This window comes from Procambarus clarkii, chromosome 60, assembly GCF_040958095.1.
Source record: "Procambarus clarkii isolate CNS0578487 chromosome 60, FALCON_Pclarkii_2.0, whole genome shotgun sequence".
NCBI lineage: Eukaryota > Metazoa > Arthropoda > Malacostraca > Decapoda > Cambaridae > Procambarus > Procambarus clarkii.
This window is the reverse complement of record NC_091209.1, coordinates 33,195,060-33,220,672: the sequence shown is the minus strand read 5'-3', so window position 1 is coordinate 33,220,672 and position 25,613 is coordinate 33,195,060. Positions and strand designations below refer to the sequence as shown.

General features: G+C 42.2%; 1 protein-coding gene across 1 annotated transcript in view; it reads right to left on the bottom strand.

Annotated features, from left to right (window-relative positions):
- The window catches only part of LOC138353948 (phenazine biosynthesis-like domain-containing protein 1), a 140,689-nt gene that overhangs the window by 55,557 nt on the left and 59,519 nt on the right, over positions 1–25,613 (bottom strand). Inside the window, exons 4-5 of the mRNA XM_069307384.1 lie at positions 9,425–9,662; positions 8,748–8,917 (exon numbers count right to left, since the gene is read on the bottom strand). Coding sequence (XP_069163485.1) covers positions 8,748–8,917; positions 9,425–9,662 — 408 coding nt within the window. The remainder of the gene's footprint in view (positions 1–8,747; positions 8,918–9,424; positions 9,663–25,613) is intronic.

Here is a 25,613-nt window from a genome sequence, read left to right as displayed (position 1 = left end):
CACAAGCTCAAGAAATTCGAGAAGAAAATACCTTATCTTCAAGAATGCAGAGAAAGAACAACTCTCCTAAAAACAGGTAGAGTCCAGCACTTCTGAAAGCGACCTTGATGAGTCAATTTCAAGTACACCAAGATCCTCAACTCCAATTTCAACTACCATGGCGAGTTCATCTGACTCCATGATACCACGGAAATATCAGCAAGTTCAAACAACCTAGAGGACTAAAGATCCTGCAATGGAATCCCCAAGGGCTGTGCACAAAATTGCAACACTTGCAATGCATAGCAACAACCAAAGGCATAGACATCCTGATACTACAGGACAGCTTGCTTCGAGATTAAAACTTAAAATCTCAAGCTATCGAGGCTACTTCCCTTCATGCATCAACGCATCAACGGGCAATCCAGGGGGATGTGCCATCTATGTGAAATGTGATCTAATCTCCAAACACATAACCAGCCCACCCGATTGTGGGCCAGAAACAGAGGTGATGGGAGTATCCATTGAGCAACGACACGACAAACTTGAAGTGTTTAATGTTTACAGGTCTACACGTGCTGAAATGGATCTCTCAGTGCTATTTAGACACGTGACTACCTCAAACACAATAAGTTGTGGCGATTTCAGTGCCATCATCGATTGGCACTGGGCTCGAACACTACAAATGAGGCTGGCACTCACATAGTACATCTACTAGACCGGCTGCCAGAAATCCAAAGCTTAAACAAGAATGAACCCACCCACATCCCAGCAGGTAGATTAGATCTTACCTTCGTTTCAGCCTCCCTAAGAGATGCAGCAACATGGTCAGTTGAGCCCACACTCACAAGCGACCATTATGGGGTACAAACTGATCTAAAGTTGGATCTACCCACCCCACCTCCATCAGAAGCCTGGAACTTCGCTTTAGCAAAATGGGACCGATTTCAAAATCTCCTTTCAGAGTGGCAAAGAAACTATGATGTTCCCCTAAGGCATTAATAAGCCAGAAAGAGATTTTGTCAAAAGCAATTCAAAGTGCAGCCAACCACTCAATTCCACTGAAAAAACAGTCCACCAGACACCACTAAGATCACTGGAACTATTGCGAACGTGTCAAAGAACTCAATCATAGACTCGACAGAACAAGGAAGCTATACAAAAGGCAGCCAAGGGACCGCAACAGGATCTTACTTTGTGAAGTCAAGGAACATGTGCATCAAGAGACCCGGATTATGAAAGAACAAAAGTGGCTGGACTGGTGTTCACCTCTGAATGAACACATCTATCTTGGAGAGATGTGACATCAAATCCACCGGGCCATAGGAAATAAAGCACCTAAAACACCCTCCCCACACCCTCTGGCTCTTCAATAGGAAGCCGAAGTATTGGCAACCAAATTTGCAGAAAAAGCAACCATTAATCAGCTTCCATCAGATGTATTAGCAGTGCAGACAGGATTAGAGGAAGAATGGTGGCACAGAATCCTTAAAGCATATGCAGAAGTCTCTTATACTAATACCCTTTTCACACTGGATGAGCTCAATCGGGCTAAGAAAAACTCCACAGATACATCCCCTGGAGACGACAAAATAACCTACAAAATGATTAGAAATCTCGGCCCAGAGGGGGACGCTGCATACCTTAGATTAATTAATTTAGCCGGGACTTCTCAAACAAGACCTACAGCTATGTCTGCCCTATTCCAATAAGGCAGACATAGTGCCAATCCCAAAACCCAAAGATCCTGCTAATCCAAGGCCCATCTCTCTTCAAAGCTGTGCAGCCAAGATGGCTGACAGAATGGCACTCAACAGACTTGAGTGGAATATGCCTAAACTGCACCAGGACATCTATGCCTATAGAAGAGGGGTTGGCACAGTGGAATGATTACAACTTTTATCCCACTTGAATGACAGACAGACAAAGTCACTGAGGCATTAGAAGAGAAACAGAATGCTGATGTGATATACACGGACTTCGCAAAGGCTTTCGATAAATGTGACCATGGCGTGATAGCACACAAAATGAAGTCAATGGGAATAACCGGTAAAGTAGGACGCTGGATACTCAGTTTTCTGTCAAACAGGACTCAGCGAGTAACTGTCAACCATATAAAATCTAGTCCAAGTGCAGTGAAAAGCTCTGTACCACAGGGTACAGTCCTTGCACCGCTGCTCTTCCTTATTCTCATATCAGATATAGACAAAAATACAAGTCACAGCTTCGTATCATCCTTTGCGGATGACACAAAAATCAGTATGAAAATTACCTCGGCTGAGGACATTGAAAAACTTCAAGCTGATATTAATAAAGTTTTCGACTGGGCATCAGAAAATAACATGATGTTTAACAGTGATAAATTCCAGGTACTCAGGTACGGTAAAAATGAGGACCTTAAACATAATACAGAGTACAAAACACAATCAAATGTACCCATAGTAGGAAAACAGCATGTAAAGGACTTGGGAATAATAATGTCTGACGACCTAACGTTTAAGGAGCATAACCAAGCAAATATTGCGACAGCCAGAAAAATGATAGGATGGATTACGAGAACTTTCAAATCCAGGGATCCCATCACAATGGTTGTACTCTTCAAGTCACTTGTGTTGTCCCGTCTTGAGTACTGCTCAGTACTCACTTCCCCCTTCAGAGCAGGAGAGATTGCTGAAATAGAGGGAATACAGAGAACATATACGGCACGCATAGACGCAATAAAGCACCTAAATTATTGGGATCGTCTCAAAGCCCTCCAAATGTACTCACTAGAAAGAAGACGAGAGAGATATCAAATAATATACACCTGGAAGATACTGGAGGGCCAAGTACCAAATCTACACAGTAAAATAACAACGTACTGGAGTGAACGACATGGAAGAAAATGTAGAATAGAACCAATGAAGAGCAGAGGTGCCATAGGCACAATCAGAGAACACTGTATAAACATCAGAGGTCCGCGGTTGCTCAACGTCCTCCCAGCAAGCATAAGAAATATTGCCGGAACAACCGTGGACATTTTCAAGAGGAAACTAGATTTATTCCTCCAAGGAGTGCCGGACCAACCGGGCTGTGATGGGTATGTGGGCCTGCGGGCCGCTCCAAGCAACAGCCTGGTGGACCAAACTCTCACAAGTCGAGCCTGGCCTCGGGCCGGGCTTGGGGAGTAGAAGAACTCCCAGAACCCCATCAACCAGGTATCAACCAGGTATCAACCAGACCAGGAATGCTGATATACCTGGACCTCGAGAAAGCCTTTGAACTGGCTAGTGCTCCAGCTATTCTCTGCTTCCTCATCGACAAAGAGGTCAAAGGAAAGCTGCTATCCTGCACCAAAAACTGTCTCAGAAACAGAGAAGTAAGAGTGAAACTTCGTGGCTGTTACGAACCCAAGTTCATCGCCAGAGCACGGAGCAGTGACGTCAACGCCAACTGTGAGTCCGCTCCCGAAACCCCCCCAACATGAACGACGCCATCTAGGGGCGACAGGAATATACCGCCAAGAGACGCTAGATTCCTGTCCTAGTCGGTGTGTGAGGTAGCTGGCGCTGACCTCTAGTGAGGTGGTGTTTAGAAAAGCAGCGCCATCTGTCATAAGCGGAGTTGGATGTATGTGTCTAAGCCAGTAAGTGATGTTTCCTAGTGGTCCCATGTAGTGTCCCAGTGTACTGATGACGTGTCTGTATTCACAGAGTCAACGTAGGGCCGCTGTGATACAAGAACAGGCAGTCTACCCAGGGCAGCCAAGGTCTCTACACTGGTCTGCTTTATGGAAGCAGTGAGCCGCCGCCTGAAGAGAACTGTGAAGTGTTCTACTGTCTGCCTGTGGAATGGCAGTGACGGGTTTCGCCGTACCCAGGGCTGGCTAGTAGAAGAGACGACTCACTAAGGTGCTGAAGAGGAGAGTAACCAGCGAGTTGCACGAAGCTCCTGCCTAGGGCTCGCTACCCTAGTATTTGCAAGTGAAGTGGCCCAGCAGCGCGAGGCTGCTTGGTACCTGCCAGCACCAGGCTGGACTGTGGTTGTGGGCCTTCACATGGAAGCACTTAGAAAGACGGCAGTTTGGCTGGCCCGTGGCCAGGGTAGACTCATTGTGGTTTCTCGGTACCTGCTGAGGACAGTACTATAAATGAGGAAACACGATAGCTTATAAGACTTCATCGCCAGCATCGAAGAGCGCTTAGTGTTTCATAAGACGCTTTTGTACATATTACGTGTAATAATACTTTTGTTAGGATTACTTATGAGGTGATGGAAAAGGTTAACATATGTAAATATATCGACATTTTATGAAGTGTAGTATTCAATACACCCCCCTTTTTTGTTTCACTTGCATTACCGAGCTCACTCCTTGAAAGCCACTACTAACTTGGGGCTGGATACCAGAACTTTAGTAACACCAGAAAAGAACCCGGTTGCGACCCATTAGGGCCGTAACAGTGGCACAGTTACGCATAGAAATCACAATAGCGTGATGCATCAAATGAACAAATCCACAAGGGCCGTGATGAGGGATCGAACCTATGTCTGGGATCCGTCTCGGACGTAGGTTCTGAATACAAAATACATGAAAATGTGACATGCTAACATGTGGTACACTACACGGAGGCATTCTCAGCCCCTTTCTCGTCATCTATTTAATGGAAAAAATAATGAGACAAACTCCCACAACACTGCAGGCTGCTAAACTATGTGGACGATTTTGTCATCATCATAAAAGGAAGGGATGCAGCGCGCCTTGCACCCAAATGCTTAGACTGCATCAGTGAAGAGGCAAAGCAGATTTGATCAAACTCAACCCCACAATGACAAAAGCCATGCTCATAAAAATAGTGAAGCCCAACATCCAGCTCACAGTACAGGGTCAACCAATTGAATGGGTGGACACTTATCAGTATTTATTTAGGAAATGACATTGCAGACGAAGCTGCAAAACTTGCAACTAAGAGAAGAAATATTGACATTTACATACCACAGAGTCTATCACAGATTAAGAAAGTAATTAGAAACAGAGCAATGCAAAAAATGTAGTGACCACAACACAGCAGTTGCAACATCAGGATCTGCGGGTTGGTACAAGAATTCAACCAACTACGAACCACTTAGTTTGATGAAAGGGAGCAGTAGAACAACAGAAGTACACTTACATCGCATCAGGCTTGGATACCCATCTGCATGGAAAATAGGCTTACAGGTTCCGGAAACAACATAGCACAGACAATATACACTGACGGATCACTCAGTACAGCTACAGGGAGGGCAGGAAGTGCTGTTATTGCTCATCAGCCCGGTGACAGCACAATTCAAATGAATATCCGAATTAGTAACTGGACATCCACAAATGCAAGCCGAGTTGGTAGCAATACTGGTAGCACTCGAAATTATTGACAACACTGAAGTAGACAGCTTAATTATTTCCGACTCTCTTTCCTCACTACGAACAATAAACGGTTTGCAATCAAGTAATAACGTGCTTGTCTTGGGAGCTAGACGTAGATATATAAGAATATTTAGCAAGAGGGTATATATAAAAATGTTGTGGATTCCTTCTCACATTGGCCTGCAGGAACATGACAAAGTTGACGCCCTTGCTAAGGCTGCAGTAAATAAAGACAGTATTGAACGGAATCTTGAGTTATCAAATAGGTCCCTTAAACGTGTCATTAGACGAGAACTCCTGGATGGATTTGAAGAAAGTAGAACTGTGCAAACTGGAACTAGCAAGTCCATTGTTCATCACAATGAAATGTGTGAAGTAAAACATGTGTATGGGGCAAGTAACAAAGTAAGTAGACTAACAGATGTTGTCACATCTCGTATAAGACTTGGCTACAAGTATCGGTGGCAGTTCGGCTTGTATAGGGATCTAGATGAAGTAAAGTGTAAAGTGTGTGGACAAAGACAGGGACACACACTCGAACACTATATCTTGGATTGTAGTAAAATTGAGCCATTTAAAGATAAATCTAAGCTCACTCTGCATGATATGGCAACCTATCTTATTACCATGGATAAATTACCTGAAATCCTTGCACTGTATCCATATTTCGCTTTCAGTAAATAAACGACATATGAGATTAAGAAACAAGTAGTGAATTGTGAAGACTAATAATAAACAGAAGCTACCCTAAGACTCTGTAATACCTTCATTGGTCAAACGATATGTATTAGCGATAAGACCTACCATTAATGAATAATAACTTACAGTAAATATATAGCTCTTGAAATAGCACTTTCTCTGTAACCAGCTGACATTGTAACTATAAAGTAAAGGATAGAGGAAATTGTTTATGTAATAATCTAAGATGAGGTCTGATAAAGACCTTTTGTGCCCTCTGTAACGCTTTTCACGCTACCGCTCACAGGATGAGTATGGGATGTACAATAAACTAGCCGCCTCCGGCGGCAACAATCAAGGTTCCGGAAGATGAGAGCAAATGTCAGCACTGTAGAGAAATGCCCGACAGACCAGTGGAACATTATCTAACACAGTGCAGAGTTACAAACCCATTAAGATTTCAACTTAGATTCAACAGAGCAGAAGTTGTTAAACACATGGGACAAAATCTTACTGAAGCGACCATACGAGTCATCAATACTCATGCCCCGCCCAAGAAAACAGAAACAAACAACACTTAGTGGGCCAGCCAGAGGTTTAGGGCCCGCGCAGAAATATCCCTGCAGAAAGAAGTATCATTGATAATCCTGGACACAAACATCAATTTTAATGCTGAGGTCACTTACTTGAGGAAGAGAACTGAAGCCCGGATGGCAGTCCTCAAGTCGCTAACCTCCCTCTCTGGAGGAGCCAGTCTGCAAGTCCTTCGCACATACTATGTACATGCAGTCAGATCAGTGATCGACTATGCCACACCTGCCCTCACAAGCCTATCACAACAACAGTGGAAAAAAGCTTGAAGTTGCCCAAAACAATGCTATGAGAGCTGCCGTGGGAGCCCCTATGTGGACTAGGCTTGAAACTTTAAGACTGGAAACGGGTTTGCCTTCTCTTCAAGAAAGAATGTCACAAAGAACAGCTACGATTATCTGTAAGATAGTTGTTTACCCTGATCCAGTTCCAGTACGACAGGCCTTGGTGGTTGGACTTGGCCAAAACAACGGACACTCTTCGGCTGCCAGAGCCGGGAACGTCCTAAACAGACTACAATTAAAAAACATGATTCTTGATAGAGGAGGTGATCAACCACACCCAAACTACACTTGTTCCCCACCGTGAGGAACCTTCAAAATAGTAATAGAAGGTCTTCTGATGAAAAAGGCTGCCTATGATCCAACAATCTTAAGGCACATCATAGAAAAGCAAGTGAGCAGCATTTCAGTAGCCGGAGCCACTCACATCTTTACAGACGGATCAGTTGACACAGAATATGAGAGTACTGGCGCTGCTCTTTGCACAGACGGGGAACAGGCCTTTGGAGACTGAGAGGACCAGTATCATCAACCCAAACTGAGCTGTTTGCCATATAACAGGCAAACAGGCATATGTGATTGCACAAAACACTCAAGTATGCACAGACCCAAAACCTGTACTTCAAATATTAGGAAAAAAGCAGTGGAAAGACAACATGGAAATAATTACCACCATTTTGTATCTTGGAGCAGAACCTAGAGGCAAAAGACTCAACATAACCCTAAATTGAATCCCATCCCATGTTGGTATCCCATTAAATGAAAAAGCCAATGAAATTGCTAAACTGGCAACTCGTCATCCAGTGATATATAAAACAATCCAACTCAGCCTAGAGTACATAAAAACACCATCACTAAAATACTCTCACACCTCAACAAAGCCCATCTACACCAGAGTAGCAGAAGGTTCGCCCCCTTTCAATATGGTATTTTCAAGCCACCAAGTTCGAAAGGTTAAATATCCCAAAAGGAATCCATAGGGAAATAGCAGTTTGGTTATATAAACTACGTCTAGATTACAGATGCGACTGGGAGATTGGTGAACCAAAACAGAGGGAATGCATCATCTGCCCAACAATCACAGTTAAAGCCACTACTTCACTATCTCCTGGAATGTAAAACAACCAACGAACTAAGAAGAACTTTAAGAGTTCCTGAATCTTGAAGTTAACACCCTGAAGCCATCAACACTGCCACTCTTGTGGTCAAAAAAGGTGTCCAGCAGCTGGACACCCTCATAAATACTATCAAGCAGTAGCCTCCCCCGAGCAGTCTGTTGATTACATGCAACCTCAGCACACAGTATACAATTACAAAGCAAAAAATCTACCACTTACAGGCTATTCATGACTGTGCTACCTCTTGGGTGGCTTAATCTTCATCAATCAATCAATCAATCAGTTAACTTCAGTACAGACGCTTGGGAGTTACTAGACACCTTCAGCCTCAAGAATGTAGCACTCAGCGTATTCAGTTCCAACTGACCCCAAGACGCTTCAGCTTTGATACAGAACAAACAGTGGACTCCGACCGCATCGAGCTTTCTCGCTCTCGTTCCTTATCGAACTCCCACGCTCTTGGCCGCCTCAAATCCCACGCTCTCGGCTTCATCGTGTTTAGACACTCACCATCCCGCATCGAGCTGCCTTGCTTTCCTGCATCGAGCTCTGTGACTCCGGCTGTACTCAGCTTTGCTCCAAGCTGCGACTGCCATAACCAAGACTACTACATAAATATGAAAACCCACTAAACACTGTGTATCTAATCTACCCAACAACATAACATAATTGCACATTACAAGGTTTAGTCAGCTGCTAGGGAGTCCCGTCAGATCTCACCTGTGACAGGATCCTCGTCGACCCCGTACAGAGGAGCAAAGAACCTGGAAAAGGCTTGGTAGTTGGGGTCGGCGCCCCCCGCCAGGCACACCACCACACCCATCACCAGTGACCCGTCATGTACTCGCTTCATCTCGGTAAAGTCTGGAATTATAGCCTCCAGCTCCTCCCTGGGTTGTGGTGAAGGAAAAGTATCATTACGACTTGAACATCTGGGGAATTATTATTATTATATTGATCTAATAATTTAAGAGTTTAAAATATAATTCAGTACTATAATCATGCGGTTGCTGTTACTGATGCTGCTCCTAATGAACGATTACCTAATGTACGAATACAATTTTTATTTCTCCAATTACTTAAACATTACCAGCTACTATTACTACTAATAATACTACTATTATTATTATTACAATGATTACTAAAACTATTACAAATAATATTATTTATAATATAATAATATAATAATAATAATAAATAGTATTATTTGTATTATTTAAATACTCAAAGTGAAGGGTTAGTGTCATTCATAGTATCTGATTCAAGACTATGAGGGGTTTCATTTAACATTCAAATAGATAATCATAACTCAAGCGACATATTCCTTTCCCTACTGTAATCACTCATATGTAACTAGTGTCTTGTATAATTATGAGCAGGAGCCCTTTATCACGAACCTGGAGTGTGAGTCGTGCAGGCGGATAAGGAGGTACTTGAGAGTGTGAGAGATGAGGAGTTGTTGGACGGTGAGGCCGCCGGTGGCCGCCTGGACCACTGGGGTCAGCTGGTGCTCCTGGGCGGGGGTCACCGGCACCGGAGCGTTATTGGGGAAGTCCATGACAATGTTATCGCCATCCTTCCTAGTCACCAGGACTCCGCTCAGGGTCTCGAACTCTAGCTGGTTGCTCCTGTTTCCTGAAGGAGTGTATCACTTTAGACACGTTGTGCGTCATTAATGTTTTATCATTTTAAATTTTAACTATGATTTTAAGCAATACCACATTTCGACTAACGAATTTTGTATGATTAAAATCATTATATGCACATTGAAACCTTAACAATATGATGTATCTATCAGAAAACATTTTGGACATGATTGGCACTCTGCTCACTTCTCTGACCTCACCAGAACCCTACATTACCCACTGTGCCATGATGGCCTTAAGATCTCAACCAGAAGTTCTACTTAACTTACTGAAAGTTTGCAAAGGCAGCAGCGGGAACCCACAATACAATTAATACAAAATACCTGTTACAAGTTTCCAGAGTAGGTGTGATGTTTAACCTGGCCATACACCCAATGATTACTTTCAAAGGGTTCTTCTCCATGGACAATGTATGTCTCTCGGGAAATATGTGTGCTCCTCCAGGGACAATGTATATCCCCCGCAGACAAAGTATGCCAACCAGGGATCATGTATGTCTGTTACGAACCCGGATCCAGCGTCCGAGCCTGGAGCAGTGACAAACACGCCATCTGTGGGTCAGCTCCCGAAACCCCCGCCAAACGAACGACGACACCTAGTGAGGACAGCGTGTACTGGCCTCGAGGACCAGTTTCCAGTCTGGTTCAGCGCTCAACACCGCCGCTCCTGACCTCTGGTGAGGTGGTGCTCCGACGACAGCGCCATCTATGGACTGGATACGTCAGGTGTTTGTGCCCGAGCCTGTAAGTGTGGTGTATTAGTGTCCCAGTTATTGATGACGTGTCTGTTTACAGAGTCGACCTGGGACCACTGTGTTGACGATTGAGTCAGTCTACCCGAGGCAGCCAGTCTCCATACTGTGAAGTTTGCTGCAGCTGTTGTGACGTCGTCCCCCCGGAAGAACACTGTGGTGTGTTAAGCATGCCAGTGGAGTGGCAGTGAAAGGATTTACCCGGGACCGACGGTTGGAGACGATAATCCACTGGGGTATTGAGGACAGGAGGGTGATTGGTGATATCACACGAGACTCCTGTCTAGGGCGTACCCCTTTTATCGTTCGTGGAGTTGCCGTACCAGCCTTGGTGGCTCAGTACCTGCCAGCAGACCTGCTGGACGTGTGGTTGATGGCCTCCACGACGGTCCCCCCAGTGGACCTGTGTTTTGGCTGACCTGTGGCCAGGGTAGGCTCGGCATTCTCAGAAGACACGTCTTGAGGCCACGAAGAAAGCACCGCGGACTCGGCACCTAGCTTCTTGATCAAGAGTCTTCTGCAGAAGACTAGATTGTGCACGATCCCCTTGTAAAGTGTTAATACCCCTCCCCCTTGTGTACTCTTTTATTCTATATATTTAATCGGTGATGGTGAACATTATATTATATTAAGTTCTTAGCTTTCTTTCCCTACTCCCTTTAAGTTACTTGCGTCACGGATCTCATCCCTTGATAGCCACTACTGGCTTGGGAACGGATACATATATCTTCCTCTAGCAACATCAGAGTGAGAACCCCGTTGCGTCCCGAGAGGGCCGTAACAATGTCCCTCAGGGATCAAGTATTCCCTCAAGGGACAATGTACATCTCCCCTGAGGACAATGTATGTCAACCAGAGATCATGTATGTCCCCAAGGAACACTGAATGTCTCCCAGGGATCATGCATGACCCAGGGACAATATATGTCCTCACAGGGCCAGTGTATATCTCCCAGGGACCATATATATGTCACCCCAGGGACCATTTATTTACTCAAAGCACCATGTATATCCCCCATAGATATCTGTCCCTAAAGAACCTTGCATGTTCTCTAGGGATCATGTATGTCCCCCAGTGACCATGTATGTTCCCCAGAGAAAATGTATACCCCAGAGATAGTGTATATTCTCCAGAAACGATGAATGTTACCCAGGGATAATGTATATACTCCAGGGGACAATGTATGTCCTCCAAAAACAGTGTATGCTCCCAGGGACCATGTATATCTTCCCGGGGGGCAATGTATATCCTCCATAGTCAATGTATGTCCCCCAGAGACTATGTGCTCAAGGGACAATGTATTTCCCCCCCAGACACCATGAATATTCCCCAGGGACCATGTATATCCCCAGGGACCATATATATCTTCTAGGGACAATCTATATCCACCAGGGACAATGTATGTGCTCAGGGACAAAGTATGTCATACACAGACTATATATGTGCTCATGGGACAATGTATGACCCTCAGAAACCATGTATATCCCCCAGGGACAATGTATATCCCTCAGGGACAATTAATATATCCTAGGGACAATGTATGCCCCAAGGGATCTTGTATGTCCCCGAGAGATAATGAATGTTGTCCCGTAAGGGTACAGAGATGTCCAGTGAAAGTTCCAGCAATTACATTAGTCAGTTGCTAGAGAGTCCCGTCAGATCTCACCTATGACAGGATCCTCGTCGACCCCGTACAGAGGAGCAAAGAAACAAGTACAGTTATTACGTAACTAATTATCAATGGAAGACATAAAGCCGGGAAGATAACGTTCATGTTGTGTCTGAAATTCCCACACTAACACTATTAACCCCTAATCTACTTAAGTTAATCATACAAAGAAATTAGGATGAGATCTTGCCACATCATCTGATTCTATATACATATACAATTCATATTCAATAATCTTTAAAATACCAGCTTGGAAACTAAATAGAATACAAAAATTATTTTCCATGACTGGATTTCACTAAATTATAAAGGAAACCAGCTCCTTCCCTTTGACCATGAGTAGTCGAAACTGAACCGGACGAGAGATGCGTCTCGCCTGGGAGGGAGAAGAGACGCCATTGGTGATGCTCACCTTCTCAGGTGTGCCCCCACCTGGATTATTGCCTCCAGTAATGGAGACTTCATCATCAGAAAGCCACAGTTGCTCTGGAGAAGGTGCAACACCAGACAACATAAATCATACCAGAACTTAGTCATCTCACGTATCAGGAACGGTTGATTGCCACTGGGGCTAACAACACTGCACACCAGGAATGACAGGGCAGATCTCATTGAAACCTTTAAAATACTAAACAATTTGGAGGATGTCAATCCAAATAATTTCTTCAAAAGGTCAGATGTAACACAAATGAGGAGCAACGGGCTCAAGCTCAATAAACCACAATAAAAGACAGAAAACAGGAGATGCTTTTTCACCCATAGGGTTGTAAACCCGTGGAACCACTTACCCGCCGAAGCTGTAAACATCAAAACTGCTGGGTTTTAAAATTCAGCTGGGAAAAGATCATCAGGAAAAATGCGGGGACCTTTGACAAGCCACCGGCTTTCTGTCTTCATTGAGGTCACTAGTATTAGTGGCCCTCAGGTAACAGGTAAAGATAAAAGGTAAATTATCACTCTGAAACGTAGCCCAAAGAACACGCTTGCGCAAGTTCTCGGAACCTTCCTGCGAAGTATTGCGGGACCCCAGTCCCCTATTATCTACACGGACTTCGCTAGCCATAAAGAAGTGTTCTATATCCAGTTGACAGATAAATAATTGTGATCATATGCGCTAATAAGTCGATTAGTTAGGACGTTGGCTACTCACGTGAACGTGAGTAGCCAACATCCAAAGAATAATTAAATTAAATATAACCTCCTTTCTCTAGATATATGCGTCATATCATTGTTGCTTTTTATAACTGTGTAATAAATTACTGTATAATTTTATTACTGTTAATTCGCAGGTAAAACTTAGAGGAAGGAGTTAACTGCAACAAATTATTTTTTTCTGACTGCCACATGTCCTGATGTATGACCACAAGCAACGTGGCTCACATGATCAGGACACGTGCATGGCTAAATAACCAAACTATATTCAACCTAACAGCTAAGCAGCTTTTATGGTTTAACTAACCCAAGTAGTAGTAGGCTAACTCATTGTAGCAAATTTGTATTATTTGAATAATTTTGATTGATAGGTATGTAACTTAACCCCCCCCCCTCAAGTTTGTGCAAGTGGAAAACTCCTAGCAGGAAAAAATATAAATATACAGTCTGCTTTAATTCAAAGATAATTCTAAATATTGTTACGGTGCCCTCTCCTATTTCTTTCGTTTGCCTGCTGTAAGAGTCATATCAGCTCTCCCTACTGATTCTCTGAGGTTCAGGGATTCTATTGATATATGTGGCGACCAGACCGGCTGCCAGTTAAGGGAGAAAGTTACATTATAAGTTGTAAGTAAGGGGAAATTGGCGCTCTGATATAAAATGAAAGAGTATCCCCTAATGCAGATATGACGTTTTGGAAGGGACACTAGCCGATCGCGGATTGGCCGACTTAGGTCGCGGGCGACCAGTCAGGGCCCGCCGTGACGTCACCGAGTGCCCCAGGCGGCGCCAACGTCAGAGTTGACCTGACCTCGGAAGCGAGAGGACGCACCTCGGTCTGCTCTCAAGGATTAGAGGCTCTACAAGCCTTTCTTAGTGGATTAGTGCTGGCTATCGCAGCCTATCGGATATATTGGAGACCCCGCGCTTCTGGGAAGCAAAAAGGAACCAAGTTTATTGAGCGAAAGAGTGCCAAACTTGGAAAATATTCGGCGACGACGCTGGGCGGCGACTCTGGACGTTGAGGGTCTGAAAAGGTGTTGCGGGCAAGCCTAGCTGTGACCAGGTCACATCCACTGAGGGTTTTGGAAGGACAACACCGTGCCTTGGACAAGGAGCAACGCTTTGTGGAAGGGGCGAGTGTGGGAAAATAGTGATTAGCTCAGCGCCTATCGATGAACCAGGATTGGGGTAGCTGAATCTCAGGGATTGGAACGGCGACGACGCGAAGGCTCCACGACACCTGAGGACCTGTGGAACGTTCCTGGATCGTCAATGATCGACTCAGGAAGCGTGGGAACCTCACACCATCGAGGGACAGGCGTCGTGAGCCAAGAATGTAAGGTAGATCATTTTCCCTCCCATTACCCCTTGTGTGAGTAGGCTAGTTAGGCCACAATATTTACTTATGTATGTGGCAATAGGACATTAATACTTTAGTAGTATAGTAGGCTGCAAGGCAGCTTGTGTCCAGGACTGTCAGAGGGGACAGTGTGTATGGATGGCAGGACAGTGAAGAAGAGGCGCTGACGTGGTGAAGAGGCCCTCCTGTGAGAGAGTGTGGGACTCCTGTCTTTCTGCCCAGTTGAAGGAGTGTTGGAGGTCGTGGAAGAAGAGGCTGACGATCTCCAGACTTATTATACTTATTTTCATATTCATGTATTACTTGTGATTGTATGTGTGTTCATGTAATTTGCGTCAGTAAATTCACACATTTTATCATTGTGTTTAAGTGTGCCTCCATTATGATATTTCTCTACGAGCATACATGAAGGTTATCATAGTACCACCTAGGAAACACTACGTTCTCTATAGAAGTTCTTATTGCCTGGAGAGTGGTAAAGACAGCACAGACTTACATAAAAGTGTACCCTTAGCCATCCGATCAGTATCAGTGCCTGAATGGTGGCAACTATAAACGTAGTGGCTAGAGAGAGGTAAAGCCACACAGACCTTCCTGGGAGAGTACCCTGGGCCGACAGTCTAGTATCAGATCTATGGGAGCAGCAATCTTCTGGCTACAAACAATATATAATACACCCACTGAACTGCATTGCTGGGGTGCAGATATAATAACCCAGCTGGCGACCTTGTTAAGAAGAAGATAGAGAAGACAGGCGGGAAAGGAGTTCCTGTAACCTTTTTGTCTGGCAGGCAAGACTCAGGGAGGTTATTATTATAAGGTAAGCCTGAGTCTTTCTTCACTCCTCCACGGGTCTAGGCCGGAACTGTTAGCAGCAGTTTCCCCGTGTTTGACTGAAGGGCTTCCAGGGTGAATCAGTGGCACCCCCCTTTTTGTGGTGGAAGCAAAGACCTGCGGATGTGGGCATTGTTGGTCCTCTCTTGTGTGACCAAGGAGACTCCGGTGAATCCCGGAAGTCGGAGGGGCTGAGTATTCGGCCTTTTGAGCTCCTAGCAGACGAGTGCTAGCAGAGCCCCGGCCCACCCCCACGTGACAATATACAGTCTGCTTTAAATTAAGAATACAACAAAATATACTTAATAAACTAATAATTTAATAAATAAATAAATCAATTCCTGCTGCGAGATATTTTCCCCCACATTGATTTGGCTCTTTGAACTGAGAGCAAGACTATTATTATAAATAATAAATAACCAGTGCAATCAATGCATAAATAAATTATCAAATAAATAGAAGCTAAAATAAACTACTAAATAAATCACTGGTGCATAACTCAGCAAACCTCAGTTAGAGGTATACACAGATGTACTGCAACAATTAACTAGCACCATCATTATTCCAAGGAGCAAATATACGTGCAAACAAATAAAATCACTGAGTAAAAAATCACTCAAAACCCAGTGCTACACATTCGCGAATTTATCCACCAAATAAGTGGAGTTTTATATCTGCAGAGTGTGGAGTCAAAATTAAAATCAACCAAATAGTGACTGTGTTTACCACGAAATTGAACCACTAGATTTGTGCGATTTTAACTTCGCATGCAGCCATGAACCAAACAATAACATCTAATTATATAACAGTGATTGAAACTACTGCTGCTAACATAATATTAACAGCAGCTCTTGGTTAGTCTCAACACTTTAAATAATTAAAACCATTAAATAACACAAGAGGTTGGTAAGAGGCTACTAACCATACATGGGTATATATCTGTTTTGAGTTTAGAGAAAAACATTTAACATATAAACAAAAACCAAATAATATATTGCACCATTCTCTTTACTACACAATATTATATCATTTACTAGTTGCCGACCCTTATACCAAGTAGGATAATATTAGGCTAGTGTTGAGCTAAATAATGATCAACCTAATCTGATCTAATTAATTGCACTAATCTGAGTTAGGGTAGTATATGAAACTTATTTAGTCTTGAACTAAATATTGAACAACCTAGCAAGCATTTAAACACTGAGTAGACCCTAAAAAAGGTAGGATTAATAACAACACGAGTTATGTTGTACATATATACTTAATTTAATTGTATTATATTACCACATACAATATGGTAGTTTTTTAACTATAACCATTTCACCTTTGAGTGTTAAGAAGTGTCTCTAATCCATCCGACAGTGATAATGATGAGCTAACCTTAGACAGTTCCTATAGTGACACTGACTACCACTCAAATCTTTTGTGTAGTAGTCATATATATATATATACATATATATATATATATATATATATATATATATATATATATATATATATATATATATATATATATATATATATATATATATATACATGTCGTACCTAGTAGCCAGAACGCACTTCTCGGCCTACTATGCAAGGCCCGATTTGCCTAATAAGCCAAGTTTTCATGAATTAATTATTTTTCGACTACCTAACCTACCTTAGCTAACCTAACCTAACTTTTTCGGCTACCTAACCTAACCTAACCTATAAAGATAGGTTAGGTTAGGTTAGGTAGGGTTGGTTAGGTTCGGTCATATATCTACGTTAATTTGAACTCCAATTAAAAAAAATTGACCTCATACGTAATGAAATGGGTAGCTTTATCATTTCATAAGAAAAAAATTAGAAAAAATATATTAATTCAGGAAAACTTGGCTTATTAGGCAAATCGGGCCTTGCGTAGTAGGCCAAAAAGTGAGTTCTGGCTACTAGGTACGACATATATATATATATATATATATATATATATATATATATATATATATATATATATATATATATATATATATATATATATGCGAACAAGCCTGAATGGTCCCCAGGACAATATGCAACTGAAAACTCACACCCCAGAAGTGACTCGAACCCATACTCCCAGGAGCAACGCAACTGGTATGTACAAGACGCCTTAATCCACTTGACCATCACGACCGGACAAAATGAGGTGATAGCCTAAGCTATTTGAACCACCCCACCGCCGGCACTCGGATAGTAATCTTGGGCATAGCATTTTACCAAATCACCTCATTCTTTGGGGCACACGTGAGGAACACAAATGCGAACAAGCCTGAATGGTCCCCAGGACAATATGCAACTGAAAACTCACACCCCAGAAGTGACTCGAACCCATACTCCCAGGAGCAACGCAACTGGTATGTACAAGACGCCTTAATCCACTTGACCATCACGAGCGGACAAAATGAGGTGATAGCCTAAGCTATTTGAACCACCCCACCGCCGGCACTCGGATAGTAATCTTGGGCATAGCATTTTACCAAATCACCTCATTCTTTGGGGCACACGTGAGGAACACAAATGCGAACAAGCCTGAATGGTCCCCAGGACAATATGCAACTGAAAACTCACACCCCAGAAGTGACTCGAACCCATACTCCCAGGAGCAACGCAACTGGTATGTACAAGACGCCTTAATCCACTTGACCATCACGACCGGACAAAATGAGGTGATAGCCTAAGCTATTTGAACCACCCCACCGCCGGCACTCGGATAGTAATCTTGGGCATAGCATTTTACCAAATCACCTCATTCTTTGGGGCACACGTGAGGAACACAAATGCGAACAAGCCTGAATGGTCCCCAGGACAATATGCAACTGAAAACTCACACCCCAGAAGTGACTCGAACCCATACCCCCAGGAGCAACGCAACTGGTATGTACAAGATGCCGTAATCCACTTGACCATCACGACCGGACAAAATGAGGTGATAGCCTAAGCTATTTGAACCACCCCACCACCGGCACTCGGATAGTAATCTTGGGCATAGCATTTTACCAAATCACCTCATTCTTTGGGGCACACGTGAGGAACACAAATGCGAACAAGCCTGAATGGTCCCCAGGACAATATGCAACTGAAAACTCACACCCCAGAAGTGACTCGAACCCATACTCCCAGGAGCAACGCAACTGGTATGTACAAGACGCCTTAATCCACTTGACCATCACGACCGGACAAAATGAGGTGATAGCCTAAGCTATTTGAACCACCCCACCGCCGGCACTCGGATAGTAATCTTGGACATAGCATTTTACCAAATCACCTCATTCTTTGGGGCACACGTGAGGAACACAAATGCGAACAAGCCTGAATGGTCCCCAGGACAATATGCAACTGAAAACTCACACCCCAGAAGTGACTCGAACCCATACTCCCAGGAGCAACGCAACTGGTATGTACAAGACGCCTTAATCCACTTGACCATCACGACTGGACAAAATGAGGTGATAGCCTAAGCTATTTGAACCACCCCACCGCCGGCACTCGGATAGTAATCTTGGGCATAGCATTTTACCAAATCACCTCATTCTTTGGGGCACACATGAGGAACACAAATGCGAACAAGCCTGAATGGTCCCCAGGACAATATGCAACTGAAAACTCACACCCCAGAAGTGACTCGAACCCATACTCCCAGGAGCAACGCAACTGGTATGTACAAGACGCCTTAATCCACTTGACCATCACGACCGGACAAAATGAGGTGATAGCCTAAGCTATTTGAACCACCCCACCGCCGGCACTCGGATAGTAATCTTGGGCATAGCATTTTACCAAATCACCTCATTCTTTGGGGCACACGTGAGGAACACAAATGCGAACAAGCCTGAATGGTCCCCAGGACAATATGCAACTGAAAACTCACACCCCAGAAGTGACTCGAACCCATACTCCCAGGAGCAACGCAACTGGTATGTACAAGACGCCTTAATCCACTTGACCATCACGACCGGACAAAATGAGGTGATAGCCTAAGCTATTTGAACCACCCCACCACCGGCACTCGGATAGTAATCTTGGGCATAGCATTTTACCAAATCACCTCATTCTTTGGGGCACACGTGAGGAACACAAATGCGAACAAGCCTGAATGGTCCCCAGGACAATATGCAACTGAAAACTCACACCCCAGAAGTGACTCGAACCCATACTCCCAGGAGCAACGCAACTGGTATGTACAAGACGCCTTAATCCACTTGACCATCACGACCGGACAAAATGAGGTGATAGCCTAAGCTATTTGAACCACCCCACCGCCGGCACTCGGATAGTAATCTTGGGCATAGCATTTTACCAAATCACCTCATTCTTTGGGGCACACGTGAGGAACACAAATGCGAACAAGCCTGAATGGTCCCCAGGACAATATGCAACTGAAAACTCACACCCCAGAAGTGACTCGAACCCATACTCCCAGGAGCAACGCAACTGGTATGTACAAGACGCCTTAATCCACTTGACCATCACGACAGGACAAAATGAGGTGATAGCCTAAGCTATTTGAACCACCCCACCGCCGGCACTCGGATAGTAATCTTGGGCATAGCATTTTACCAAATCACCTCATTCTTTGGGGCACACATGAGGAACACAAATGCGAACAAGCCTGAATGGTCCCCAGGACAATATGCAACTGAAAACTCACACCCCAGAAGTGACTCGAACCCATACTCCCAGGAGCAACGCAACTGGTATGTACAAGACGCCTTAATCCACTTGACCATCACGACCGGACAAAATGAGGTGATAGCCTAAGCTATTTGAACCACCCCACCGCCGGCACTCGGATAGTAATCTTGGGCATAGCATTTTACCAAATCACCTCATTCTTTGGGGCACACGTGAGGAACACAAATGCGAACAAGCCTGAATGGTCCCCAGGACAATATGCAACTGAAAACTCACACCCCAGAAGTGACTCGAACCCATACTCCCAGGAGCAACGCAACTGGTATGTACAAGACGCCGTAATCCACTTGACCATCACGACCGGTTATATATATATATATATATATATATATATATATATATATATATATATATATATATATATATATATATATATATATATATATATATATATATATATATATATATATATATATATATATATATATATATATATATATATGTGTCGTACCTAGTAGCCAGAACGCACTTCTCAGCCTACTATGCAAGGCCAAATTTGCCTAATAAGCCAAGTTTTCATGAATTAATTGTTTTTCGACTACCTAACCTACCTAACCTAACCTAACCTAACTTTTTCGGCTACCTAACCTAACCTAACCTATAAAGATAGGTTAGGTTAGGTTAGGTTAGGTAGGGTTGGTTAGGTTCGAGCATATATCTAAGTTAATTTTAACTCCAATAAAATAAAATTGATCTCATACATAATGAAATAGGTAGCTTTATCATTTCATAAGAAAAAAGTTAGAGAAAATGTATTAATTCAGGAAAACTTGGCTTATTAGGCAAATCGGGCCTTGCATAGTAGGCTGATAAGTGCATTCTGGCTACTAGGTACGACATATATATATATATATATATATATATATATATATATATATATATATATATATATATATATATATATATATATATATATATATGTCGTACCTAGTAGCCAGAACTCACTTCTCAGCCTACTATGCAAGGCCAAATCTGCCTAGTAAGCCAAGTTTTCATGAATTAATTGTTTTTCGACTACCTAACCTACCTAACCTAACCTAACCTAACTTTTTCGGCTACCTAACCTAACCTAACCTATAAAGATAGGTTAGGTTAGGTTAGGTAGGGTTGGTTAGGTTTGGTCATATATCTACGTTAATTTTAACTCCAATACAAAAAAATTGACATCATACATAATGAAATGGGTAGCTTTATCATTTCATAAGAAAAAAATTAGAGAAAATATATTAATTGAGGAAAACTTGGCTTATTAGGCAAAATTGGTCTTGCATATTAGGCTGAAAAGTGCGTTCTGGCTACTAGGTACGACATATATATATATATATATATATATATATATATATATATATATATATATATATATATATATATATAAGGCACAACTCTCCTAAACACGAGAGTGAAGTATACAACTTTAGAACACTTTCCCACCAGGAGACTCGAACCCTAGCCAGCACAGAAGCCTTCCAGCAACTGGCATAACAGGTACGCCTTAACCCGCTCCACCACCTGCTCAGACCCCGCAAAGAGATGGTAATTTCGGAGTATTTATACACTCCAAAGATATACCACCTCCCAAGAACACTAGAGCAAGTGAGGGGTCATTTGTACGTTTTTTCATCCAGTCCCTGTTAATATGGGAGAACACTGTGTCTATGCTTAAGGCACAACTCTCCTAAACACGAGAGTGAAGTATACAACTTTAGAACACTTTCCCACCAGGAGACTCGAACCCTAGCCAGCACAGAAGCCTTCCAGCAACTGGCATAACAGGTACGCCTTAACCCGCTCCACCACCTGCTCAGACCCCCCAAAGAGATGGTAATTTTGGAGTATTTATACACTCCAAAGATATACCACCTCCCAAGAGCACTAGAGCAAGTGAGGGGTCATTTGTACGTTTTTTCCATCCAGTCCCTGTTAATATGGGAGAACACTGTGTCTATGCTTAAGGCACAACTCTCCTAAACACGAGAGTGAAGTATACAACTTTAGAACACTTTCCCACCAGGAGACTCGAACCCTAGCCAGCACAGAAGCCTTCCAGCAACTGGCATAACAGGTACGCCTTAACCCGCTCCACCACCTGCTCAGACCCCCCAAAGAGATGGTAATTTCGGAGTATTTATACACTCCAAAGATATACCACCTCCCAAGAGCACTAGAGCAAGTGAGGGGTCATTTGTACGTTTTTTTCATCCAGTCCCTGTTAATATGGGAGAACACTGTGTCTATGCTTAAGGCACAACTCTCCTAAACACGAGAGTGAAGTATACAACTTTAGAACACTTTCCCACCAGGAGACTCGAACCCTAGCCAGCACAGAAGCCTTCCAGCAACAGGCATAACAGGTACGCCTTAACCCGCTCCACCACCTGCTCAGACCCCCCAAAGAGATGGTAATTTCGGAGTATTTATACACTCCAAAGATATACCACCTCCCAAGAGCACTAGAGCAAGTGAGGGGTCATTTGTACGTTTTTTTCATCCAGTCCCTGTTAATATGGGAGAACACTGTGTCTATGCTTAAGGCACAACTCTCCTAAACACGAGAGTGAAGTATACAACTTTGGAACACAATATATATATATATATATATATATATATATATATATATATATATATATATATATATATATATATATATATATATGTCGTACCTAGTAGCCAGAACTCACTTCTCAGCCTACTATTCAAGGCCCGATTTGCCTAATAAGCCAAGTTTTCCTGAATTAATATATTTACTATAATTTTTTTCTTCCATTTTCTCTATGTATGAGGTCAATTTTTTTTTATTGGAGTTAAAATTAACGTAGATATGTGCCCGAACCTAACCAACCCTACCTAACCTAACCTAACCTATATTTATAGGTAAGGTTAGGTTAGGTAGCCAAAAAAAGCTAGGTTAGGTTAGGTTAGGTAGGTTAGGTAGACGAAAAAACATTAATTCATGAAAACTTGGCTTATTAGGCAAATCGGGCCTTGAATAGTAGGCTGAGAAGTGCGTTCTGGCTATTAGGTACGACATATATATATTCACGAAAACTTGGCTTATTAGGCAAATCGGGCCTTGCATAGTAGGCTGAGAAGTGCGTTCTGGCTACTAGGTACGACATATATATATATATATATATATTGTGACGGTAACGCGTTGGTGTTCGGCTGTTTAAGGCTAGGGGTATGGCCTCGTCACATAGTTATAAAAAAAAAGAAAAAACTGGAACTTCGTCTGTGGTAAGGTAAGGAGAAGACACACAAAACACAAGTAAACTTTAACAATGAAATTTTAATTACGTTAAATAAATCAAAACATGAATAAAATGCACAAACAAATTCTTATAATAAAATCAATCAATCAAAATAATAAGAATACTTAAATGACACAATGAAAAGTTACGTTAAGGCAAAATAACAAGAAGTGCAACACAAAGTTAAATGGGAGGTGCTGGAATATTGGCTTTATGCTATCACCTCTCTCAGTACACGCTAACGTCTAGCTGGGAGGAGTGATAACCACGAAAGCACTGAACATTCTGAGGTCTGAGGTGGTGGCGACCCCAGACATCAAGTAGTATGGGGGGGCGAGTGCAGGTGCAACCAGACCGGCGACCAATCAGCGGGGCCGGTAGCGATCAACAAGTAGTTTGGCGGTTTGAGTCCGAACAGGTGACTCTGGCTGCAACGTTTTGCGCTCTGGCAAGCCTTGCTGGTGTTGTTGTTGGACATTCTTCCCTAGTAGTTTTATATAATTCCAACGACGTAATTGTGGAGGGAAGAGCAGGCTCAATCTCTTGAAGGAGATTATCGTCACAATATATATATATATATATATATATATATATATATGTCGTACCTAGTAGCCAGAACTCACTTCTCAGCCTACTATGCAAGGCCCGATTTGCCTAATAAGCCAAGTTTTACTGAATTAATATATTTTCTCTAATTTTTTTCTTATGAAATGATAAAGCTACCCATTTCATTATGTATGAGGTCAATTTTTTTTATTGGAGTTAAAATTAACGTAGATATATGACCGAACCTAACCAACCCTACCTAACCTAACCTATCTTTATAGGTTAGGTTAGGTTAGGTAGCCGAAAACGTTAGGTTAGGTTAGGTTAGGTAGGTTAGGTAGGTTAGGTAGTCGAAAAAACATTAATTCATGAAAACTAAGCTTATTAGGCAAATCGGGCCTTGCATAGTAGGCTGAGAAGTGAGTTCTGGCTACTAGGTACGACATATATATATATATATATATATATATATATATATATATATATATATATATATATATATATATATATATATATATATATATGTCGTACCTAGTAGCCAGAACGCACTTTTCAGCCAACTATGCAAGGCCCGATTTGCCTAATAAGCCAAGTTTTCCTAAATTAATATATTTTCTCTAAATTTTTTCTTATGAAATGATAAAGCTACCCATTTCATTATGTATGAGGTCAATTTTTTTTTTATTGGAGTTAAAATTAACATTGATATATGACCGAACCTAGCCAACCCTACCTAACCTAATCTAACCTATCTTCATAGGTTAGGTTCGGTTAGGCAGCCGAAAAAGTTAGGTTAGGTTAGGTTAGGTAGGTTAGGTAGTCGAAAAACAATTAATTCATGAAAACTTGGCTTATTAAGGCAAATTGGGCCTTGCATAGTAGGCTGAGAAGTGCGTTCTGGCTACTAGGTACGACATATATATATATATATATATATATATATATATATATATGTCGTACCTAGTAGCCAGAACGCATTTCTCGGCCTACTATGCAAGGCCCGATTTGCCTAATAAGCCAAGTTTTCCTGAATTAATATATTTTCTTTAATTTTTTTCTTATGAAATGATAAAGCTACCCATTTCATTACGTATGAGGTCAATTTTTTTTATTGGAGATAAAATTAACGTAGATATATGACCGAACCTAACCAACCCTACCTAACCTATCTCTATAGGTTAGGTTAGGTTAGGTAGCTGAAAAAGTTAGGTTAGGTTAGGTTAGGTAGGTTAGGTAGTCGAAAAACAATTAATTCATGAAAACTTGGCTTATTAGGCAAATCAGGCCTTGCATAGTAGGCTGAGAAGTGCGTTCTGGCTACTAGGTACGACATATATATATATATATATATATATATATATATATATATATATATATATATATATATATATATATATATATATATATATATATATATATATATATATATATATATATATATATATATATATATATGTCGTACCTAGTAGCCAGAACGCACTTTTATGCCTACTATGCAAGGCCCGATTTGCCTTATAAGCCCAGTTTTCATGAATTAAAGTGTTTTAGACTACCTAACCTACCTAACCTAACCTAACATAACTTTTTCGGCTACCTACCCTAACCTAACCTATAAAGATAGGTTAGGTTAGGTTAGGTAGGGTTGGTTAGGTTCGATCATATATCTACGTTAATTTTAA